Genomic DNA, 9,926 nt, shown 5'->3' with positions numbered 1-9,926 from the left:
GGGAGAATGTGCAAACTCCACACAGACAGTCGCCCAAGGCGGGAATTGAACCTGGGACCCTGGTGCTGTGAGGCAGCAGTGCTAACCACTGAGCTACCATGCCGCTGATGAAGGCCAGTGTGCCAAAATCCTTCTTCACTGCCCTGTCTACCTGGGACTCCACCTTTGGAGAACCATGCACCTGAACTCCAAGATCCCTCTGTTCCACTGCACTCCTTAAGACCCTGCCATTCACCATGAATCTCCTACCCTGATTTGACTTTCCAAAAGGCAAAATCTCACGTTTATCTCTATTAGACGCCATTTAATCTCAATGACCTGCCTCACCCCTCTTTTCATGCAGAGGTACAATTGTAGTTCACCTATCCTGGATAAAGCAACAGAAGATCAAACAAGACCAAATACTGACAGTCTCAGAGATAAAGGTAACGAGACATGTATACATCATCACAGGAAGTGATGCAGTGTCACATTGATTTTAATGATTCTCTCTCTCTGTTGCAGTCTCAAGATGAAGCTACAGAGAGATGTTTCTTCATAAAATTAATGCCCCCGATCTTCTCAACAGCCCGAGTAAATATTCGACAACAAAACCGAGACTACTATGTATCTGCTCTTACCTTTTCTGGCTTTTGTTTTGTGGTGTTGAATGCAGCAAGTGATGAGGACAATGATGGTCGCCATGGTGATTAAGGTAGCCATCGCCACTGCAAGGTAAACTATCCAGAGGTAATCTTGGCTCAGAGTGGCTGTCGGCTCCGTTACCTGAACATTTTCAATTAAGATCTTCGTGCTGGGCACTACTGGTAACCAAGTCGCAACATCCAATCCTGTCAAAGGAAGCAGGCAACAGGGTCCAATCACAATTCTGGGATTAGTAATGGCCGACAGGCAGGAGGTGTGGCGCGGTTACCGCTATGGGAGATGTCCCACAAGGGGTCGGGCCCAGTTTCTCCCCTCGCCTGGATCGGTCTGCGGAGTTTAATCTGGGTTTTCTTTTGTCCCACGAGGTCATGGGGGGGGGGGGGGACAAAACGGGTCTTGGGGAGGGTCCTGTGTGTGAAACTGGCAGAGGACTGCGATCGGTTCGGGTGGCTTGGAGATGCCGGAGCTTTTTAGATACCCATCGCGGTCTGTGGATTTACCTCGATAGTGTTCACTGGTGCCCTGCACCTCATCCTTTTTTGAAAGATAGCTCATTTGTAAAAATGGGAAACATGGCGGCCGACACAGCAAGATCCCACAAAGGCGATGGAGTAATCTGTATAACCGATGCTGGCTGAGGTATAAACATCAGCCTGGGCACTGGGGGCGAACGCCAATGATCTTCTGTAAAGTGCTGGATCAGGGACTGAGTGCAGCCTGTTCATATAAAGGGGCAGGAACCAGCGAAACAGGCCACAGCCAATCAGTGTGGAGACAGAGATCCTAGCAACCACATCGCAGAGCATAACAACAGAGAGGAAGGCCGTTCAGCCCACTACACTTGTGCTGCCTCATTGAGAGGGCAACCAGTCCCATTGCCTGCCCTCTCTTGATGTGCACATGCCCAGACCAGGGGCAGTGGGGTAATGGTCTGTTACACTCCATGGTAGCAGACACATTTACACGTCTTTGCAGTTGTGGATAGTGATGGGAAACAACTCAACATTCTCTCCATCGTACAAACACACAGATTAGGAGGGAGAGTGAGACACTTGGCTGCTCCACCATTGAGTATTATCATGGCTAATGTGATTAATCCATATTCCCACCTACAACGACCCTTCACCCCTTCGTTCTCTGATCATCTTAAACCCATGTACCTACGGTTACCAATCCTCCCGGCCAACCAGAAACGTTCTCCCCTTCTTGATCCGTTCAAGCTCCCCCCCCGCCCTCAATAAAATACCTCACAAATCAGTGTTAACGTTTCGGGTCCAGTGACCCTTCCCCAGAACGGCATCCTTACGAGGGAGGATCACTCCACCCGAAACGTTAACTTTGATTTCTCTCCCGACCTGCTGAGCTATTCCAACAATTTCGGTTCTTGTTCCTGATGTCCAGCTCCCACAGTTCTTTCGGTATTTTATCCAAAACAAATCCCATTTTTTTTTTTTTAAAAGGAGCAGAGTTACCAATGTCCTGTGGCGTTGGAATAGAATTGCAGACATTCTGCAACGGATAGCTTCTCAACCAGAGTTATCCAATAGCATTGCTCTGTCCTCTTCTATCATAATCTTGGGTTCATGAACTACCAACATGTTATAATAGGTATCACTCACACCACTGTCACCGGCTATGAGAGAATGTGGCTAAACCATCTCAGATACCTTTGAGACATTGCCTTCTTGTCGATATTATGTACTAATACCAACTAAGGAAGGATGTCCAGATGAAGAAACACTCATTATTGATGAAGATTACAAGTGTATTACATAGCCCTTAATAGCTAGTACTACCACATCTCAGATAAATGATTGTTTCTTGTGAGACATCAGACTCAATTGAAGCACACACGTTACTGGCGTGGAAACACAATTAACGTTGTGTTCGAAGGAGGCCATTTGACCCACTGGTGTCTGCCCCATGGCTTAGTGCCCCAGCAGTTCCCCATACCTCTGCTGGTTCTTTCTGGTCATATTATTATTCGATATTCTTCCAGTTCCAGGCTGTACATTCCAGACCTGAGCCACTCACCGTGAGAGATTCTTTCCTCAAATCACACTCGTTACTGTTTAAAATCACAATAAATCAGTGTCCTCTTGTTTGCAACCAGTCTCTCCCTACCGACTCAATTGGCACCATATCCATATATATCTACTCCCTCCCCCACTGATGCTCAGTAGCAGCAGTGTGTACCATCTACAAGATGCGCCATAGAAATTCACCACAGATCCTTAGACAACACCTTCCAAACCCACTACCACTTTGTATCGAGAAGGACAAAGGAACACCGCCATCCTCCAAACCCCTTCACCATCCTGACTTGGGAATATCTCACCGTTCCTTCACCGTCGCTGGGTCAAAATCCTGGAATTCCCTCCCTCAGGGCACTGTGGGTCAACCCACAGCAGGTGGGCTGCAGCTCACCCCCACCTTCTGAAGGGGCAACTAGGGACGGGCAATAAATGCTAGGCCCAGTCAGCGACATCAATGAATAATAATAAAAGATCTCTCATGTGTTTGAAAACCTCCATGGAATCTCCCCTTAGCCTTTTCCTCCATGGATGACAACTCCAACCTCTCCAGTCTATCTTGATAACTGCAGTTTCTCATCCCTGGTATCATTCTTGTAAACATCCCCTGTACCCTCGACAACACATTGACATGCTCTTTATCATGTGGTCCTTAGACACTGTACACAATACTCCTGCTGAGGTTTAACAAGTGGTGACAGAGTGACTCAGTGGTTAACACTGCTGCCTCACAACGCCGGAGTCCCAAGTTGGGTGACTGTCTGTGTGGCGTTTGCACATTCTCCCCGCGTCTGTGTGGGTTTCCTCCCATAGCCCAAATGTTGTGCAGCCCAGGTGGACTGGCCATGGGAAATGCAGAGTGACAGGGATAGGGTTGGGTCTGGGTGGGATGCTCTTCAGAGGGTCAGTGTGGTCTCGGTGGGCCGAATGGCCTGCGTCCCATACTATAGGGCTTCTATGAAGTGCTTTCTGTAATTTTGACATACCTCCTGCCTCTTGTACTCAGTGTACTGCTGGACATGCCCAGAAAATACAGGACATTGCACACTCCCAGGAACAGTCCATTACATCCCGATGGATGGAGCTTTTTGTGGGATGTCAGTTTAACCCTTTTGGGTACTAACTTGCCTATACAACCCTTTTCTGCCATCTTGCTCATTTCCAGCATCTATCCAGCTATTATTTCAATCGCAAACTCTCCTTACCTCCTTTCTCTGATAATCCTTCACTGAGTGGGAACATTTGAATGGTTGGAGCAGATGGACAGCACGGTGGCCCAGTGGTTAGCACTGCTGCCTCACAGCGCCAGGGACCCAGGTTCGATCCCAGCTTCGGGTGACTGACTGTGTGGTGTTTGCACGCTCTCCCCGTGTCTGCGTGGGTTTCCTCCGGGTGCTCCGGTTTCCTCCCGCAGTCCAAAGCTGTGCAGGGTCAGGTGAATGGGCCAATCTAAACGGCCCATAGGGTTGAGGGATATGTAGGTTAGGTGCATTAGTTAGGGATAAATATAGGACAGGGAAATGGATCTGAGTGGGATATTCTTCGGAGGGTGGTGTGGACTTGTTGGGCTGAAGGGCCTGTTTCCACACTGGAGGGAGTCGATTGTGAGAGACTCTTGCTCCTAAATCCGACAGCTTTGTTGTTGGACCCGACTGTGAAATTAGCCCCCAGGCTCTGCTCAGTGGCCCCACCTCTTCCCAACTCCATCCCAGCCTCAGCTCCCCCAGTACGGAGACCCTCGCCCACGGCTAGAGACCCTCGGCTATTCCAACACACCCCTGGCCAGGTCCTCAACCCCCTACCCTCTGTAAAAGCTGAGGCAATTCAAACCTCAGTCACCCAGCTCCTGTCCAGTGAGTGACAGACACAGAGACTGTTCAGTGGGTCAGGCAGTGCCTGCCGAATGAGCAAGCAAGCGATAGTATAACTCTACATCTTCGAAACTGTGTTATACTGGACTTGAAACTGTCACTGTTTCTCTCTCCGTGCGTGCTGCCAGACCTGCCGAGTTCCTCCAGCATTCTCTATGCCTGTCCCAGATTCCCACCACCATCGTCCCCTGTGCTCAGTGGCCCACACACTGGGCCCCAGTTCATTCAAAGCCTTGGTTTTAAAAGTCTTCAAATCCTTTAATGGCCGGGCTTTTCCCTATACCAGTGATCTGAAGAGTGGCCGATGGAGTTTAATTTGGATAAACGTGAGGTATTTAGTTTTGGTAAAGCAGACAGCTAAACATAGGGCCTTGGGTAGTGTTGTAGAACAGAGAGACCTAGGAGTTCAGACATAATGCTTTGAATTTTGCCCCACATCTCGGTAGGGCAGTTAAGAATGCATTTAGTACGCTTGCCTTCATTGCTCAGTAGTGGAGGTGGGACGTTGTGTTGAGGCTGTACAAGACATTGGTGAGAAACAAAAGCAGAAGGTGCTGGAAAAGCTCAGCAGGTCTGGCCGCGTCTGTGCAGAGAAATCAGAGTTAACGTTTCGGACCGAGTGACCGTTCCTCAGAACCAGACCTGAAACGTTGACTCCGATTTCTCTCCACAGACGCTGCCAGACCTGCTGAGCTTTTCCAGCAACTTCTGTTTTTGTTTCTGATTTGCAGCGTCCGCAACTCTTTCAGATTTTATTTAGGACGTTAGTGAGGCCTCTCCCGGGGTACAGTGTTCCGTTCTGGTCTCCCTGTTACAGGAAGGATATTATCAGGCTGGAGGGGGATCAGAAGAGATTTACCAGGACGTTGCTGGGGATGGGGAGGGTTTGAGCTATAAGGAAAGGCTGGATAGGCCGGGACCTTTTTCACTGGAGCACAGGAAGTTGAGGGGTGACCTTAAAGAGGTTTATAAAATCACGAGGGGCCATGGACATTGTGAATGGCAGGTATCTTTTCCCTCAGGTTGGGGGAAGGGTCGAGACTAGGGGGCATATGTTTAAGGTGACAGGAGAAAGATTTAAAAAGGAAACGGGGGCAACATTTTTTGCACATAGAGTGGTTCGTGTGTGGAATGGGTGCGGGTACAATTACAATGTGTAAAGGACACGGATGTGTTCATGAAAAAGAAATATTGGGAGGGATATGGGCCAGGGTAGATTGGGATTATTGCTGGCATGGACTGGTTGGTCCAAAGGGTTTGTTTCGGTGCTGTAAGACTCTCTAACCAGGATGTGAATGAACACGTATAAAATTCGAACCGTGTTGGACTGACCAGATGCAGAGAGGAGATTTCCCTGATTGCAGAGTCTAAACCCAGGGCACCCAGTCTCAGGGTACGGAGCAGAAGATTCAGGATCGAGATGAGGTACCATGTCCTCACTCCAAAGGAGAGTGAATCTGTGGAAAACTCCTGGACAAAAGGTCAGTATCGCTGAAGGCATCAGGGGTTATGGAGAGAATGTGTGAATATGGCATTGAGAAAGAGGATCAGCAGTGATTGTGCTGAATGGATCAGCAGCTCAAAGGGCTGAATGGCCTACTCCTGCTCCTAGTTACTCTGTTGAAGAACAGAGTTCGATAATTGCTTCCTCCATTAAACCACACTCCAATGTGGCTGGACAATATTAGACTGTAATGTGGTAGAGAGTGGTGTGGCCAGAGGCCAGGTCCTCTGCTGCACCACTGTTCACCATAACCTGTCCCTGATACACCATCACACTCAGACAGGGCCCATACACTGCCCCCTCACTCAGACACACTCAGACAGGGCCCATACACTGCCCCCTCACTCAGACAGGGCCCATACACTGCCCCCTCACTGTACCTCAGGCTGTGCAGGTGCACCTGGCTGACAGTTAAACAGAAGCCCCTCATTTCTCCTCAGCCTGTCCCCATCACTCACAGCGACGTCCTGAACCACAGCTTACGCAATAATGATGACGAGAACCGCCCTCACATTCTCCGTTCTCAGTAAATCCCACAACCCCCTGACTTCTCACACTTTCCATGGAAAAGAGCAGGTCCCCTGAAAGGCCACAGTTTCTGTTTACTGTTCAGGGGCCACACGCCATCGATGTGGCGCAAAAGGGAGAGAAATGACTGTCTGGGTTGGGGAGGGGGCTGGCTGGTTACTGGAAAGGAAACCATACGATGTAAGGAGCCGAGTCTCCCAGCCCCCAGCGTTACAGAGCCCACTTGTTTTCACTTCTTCACTCCTGTTTACAAACTCAGTCACAGTTCAGTGGGCTGTGTATTACAGTCAGAGTTCGTACAGCAGTGGAAATGGCCCTTCTGCCCACTGTTCCCATGCTGGTCATCAGGAATCAATCTCAATCTGTCTATCTCGCCATCTATCTACCTTTCTATCCGTCCATCTGTCTGTCTATTTTTGTACCATCTATCTATCTGTCCATTCATCGACCTATTTATCTGTTTGTCTATTTATTCTCTCTATCCATCTATCCAACTGTCCATTTGTCGATCTCTTTACCTGTTTATCTGTCTGTATATCTATCTCTCTATCCATCTCTCTATCCACCCATCTATCTTTCTATCCGTTAGTCTATCTATCCATCTATCTGTGTAAATCCCATTTCCTACCACTTGGTCTACTTGGCTATGGCATTTCAAAGGCTCATCTAAATACCTAGAACCGTGGAATCCTACAGTACAGAGAGGCCCTTTGGCCCATCTAGTCTGTGCTGACAAACTCATTGCAGTGCTTCTTAAATGTCTTGCTGCTTCCAGGCCCTCTCACCCTTTTAGGTTCCAAATCTTAGCAGGACTTATACACTTAATGGTAAGGTCCTGGGGAGTGTTGCTGAACAAAGAGATCTGGTCTCCCTGCTAGAGGAAAGGTGTTGTTCAACAAAAAGGGTTCAGAAAAGATTTACAAGGATGTTGCCAGGGTTGGAGGGTTTGAGCTACAGGGAGAGGCTGAACAGGCTGGGGCTGTTTTCCCTGGAGCGTCGGAGGCTGAGGGGTGACCTTATAGAGGTTTATAAAATCATGAGGGGCATGGATAGGGTAAATAGACAAAGTCTTTTCCCTGGGGTGGGGGAGTCCAGAACTAGAGGGCATAGGTTTAGGATGAGAAGGGAAAGATATAAAAGAGACCTAAAGGACAACTTTTTCACACAGAGAGTGTTACGTGTATGGGATGAGCTGCCAGAGGAAGTGGTGGAGGCTGGTACAATTACAACATTTAAAAGGCATTTGGATGGGTATATGAATAGGAAGGGTTTGGAGGGATATGGGCCGGGTGCAGGCAGGTGGGACTAGATTGGGTTGGCATGGGCAGGTTGAACCGAAGGGTCTGTTTCCATGCTGTACGTCTCTGTGACTCTACGACTAAGTGACAAGAGGTTTCCTCAAATCCCCTCTTACCTTAAAACGGCACCCCTTGGTTATTGGAAACACAGGACCAGGAGGAGGCCATTCAGTCCCTCGAATCGCAAGGGGGAAAGGCTTCTCTCTCGCTCCCCTGTCCAGGCCCCACGGAATGTCGGCCATTTGTCATGCACTGTCGCCCATCTGAGCCAGCACATGGTGGGGAGAGGCTTGGTTAATTTCTCCTTTTTACGTAACCCTTTATTCATTCAAGGGATGAGGGCATTGCCATACAGGCCTGCATTTAATGCCCATCCCTAACTGCCCAGAGAGCAGTGAAGAGCTAACCATATGGCTGTGGGTCTGGAGTCACATGTAGGCCAGACCTGGCAAAGATGACAGATTCCCTTCCCTAAAGAGCACGACTGAACCAGATGAGGTTTTACAGTTGACAATGGTCACACCGTCAGCATCATTGAGGCGAGCTTTATTATCCTGATTTGTTCAGTGAATTTAAATTTCACCAGCGGCTAGTCCAGTCACGAGTGACAGTATGGATTGTACCAGATCAGCTCCAGGGAAAAGCAACACACACAACTTGAAAACCCGAAGGAACTGCAGACGCTGGAAATCAGAAGTTGCTGGAAAAGCTCGGCAGGTCTGACAGCATCTGTGGAGAGAGAAACAGAGTTAACAGAGTCTCAGGTCCAGTGGCTTCTAGTTAACTCTGATTGCTCTCCGCAGACGCTGCCAGACCTGTCGAGCTTTTCCAGCAATCTCTGTTTTTAAGGTGGAAAGTGGAACAGTTGTCAGAATACATCCACAAGGAGGCAGCGGAGAGCTCACGGAAAAGGGTGCTCACAATAAAACCAGGACCAGTATTCAGGACAGTGATCTAACGATCAAGATGGGACAGTTAACACAGGGCCAACACTGAGGGCTCTGAGCTGGCCTATGGGGTTTGTGAGGATCAGGTGAGACCCAGTTTCAGAGAGTTAACCTCGACCACCTAGTGAACAAAGTCAGCCCCTGAAGGGTACCAGGCTGGCATGTTGCCCTGATGAGTGGGCGAAGTGCACATGGGGCAAAGACAATATCAGGATCACCGTACAATTCAGAAACGGTGCAGCAGCGAGCTTTCACTCAGGACAGAGTTTCTGATCAGGACCCAAAGTAATAAATTAAAGCCGACAAAACAGTCAGACAGTCGTAATCTCAGAATTACACTTCATCACACTCACACTCACAGGAACTCTCTCTCACACACACACACACACTCAGATACTCTCACATGCACTATCACACACTATCTCACACCCACACAAACTCCTAGACACTCTCATACACACTATCACACACTCAAACACACAATCACACGCACATACAACTTCGCACACACTCAGACACAGTCTCACATGCACATATACTGTCAGATTCACTCACTCATACGTAAAAACACTTACACACTATCAATCAGACACCCACACAATTACACTCAAGTACGCACTATCACACACACACACAAACAAAAGCACTATCACACTCAAATACACACTATCAAACAGACATTCACACACTAACACACATTTCCAAATACATACACATGGGCTCTCTCTCACACACAAATATACTCGCTCAATACACACAAACATACGTATACACACAGATACGTAAACGCACATCCACTCTCATACATACACTCAGTTGTAGAGTCACTCACTCACACTAAATCCATTTTCAGAGCAACTATATTTCGGCACTAACAGCTTCGATTTGAACGGGACTATTTACAGAGATTGCCTGGAGCTCTCTCCTACCTCTGTCTTCGACACAGTCCTCAGTCAGTGTGTCAAGTTGATAACCCTCTGGACACATCGCTGCTGGGGAACCAGGCAACACTAACCGTGGAGCTCTCTCTCTCTCTCTCACTGCTCTTTATCCAGTGTGGTCAGGAAGTGCCCCAAAACCACCACTCAGCATCGACCCTC

The 9,926-nt window shown here is 48.5% G+C and overlaps 1 protein-coding gene across 1 annotated transcript in view; it reads right to left on the bottom strand.

The window, feature by feature from the left end:
• LOC122548148 overlaps positions 1-9,847 on the bottom strand; it is a 14,288-nt gene extending 4,441 nt beyond the window's left edge. Inside the window, exons 1-2 of the mRNA XM_043686699.1 lie at positions 9,756-9,847; positions 621-830 (exon numbers count right to left, since the gene is read on the bottom strand). Coding sequence (XP_043542634.1) covers positions 621-830; positions 9,756-9,813 — 268 coding nt within the window. The 5' untranslated portion in view covers positions 9,814-9,847. The remainder of the gene's footprint in view (positions 1-620; positions 831-9,755) is intronic.
• Between the last annotated feature and the right edge of the window lie 79 nt (positions 9,848-9,926).

The sequence above is a fragment of the Chiloscyllium plagiosum genome, unplaced genomic scaffold (assembly GCF_004010195.1).
Source record: "Chiloscyllium plagiosum isolate BGI_BamShark_2017 unplaced genomic scaffold, ASM401019v2 scaf_13613, whole genome shotgun sequence".
NCBI lineage: Eukaryota > Metazoa > Chordata > Chondrichthyes > Orectolobiformes > Hemiscylliidae > Chiloscyllium > Chiloscyllium plagiosum.
This window is presented reverse-complemented; position numbering and strand designations above follow the sequence as displayed.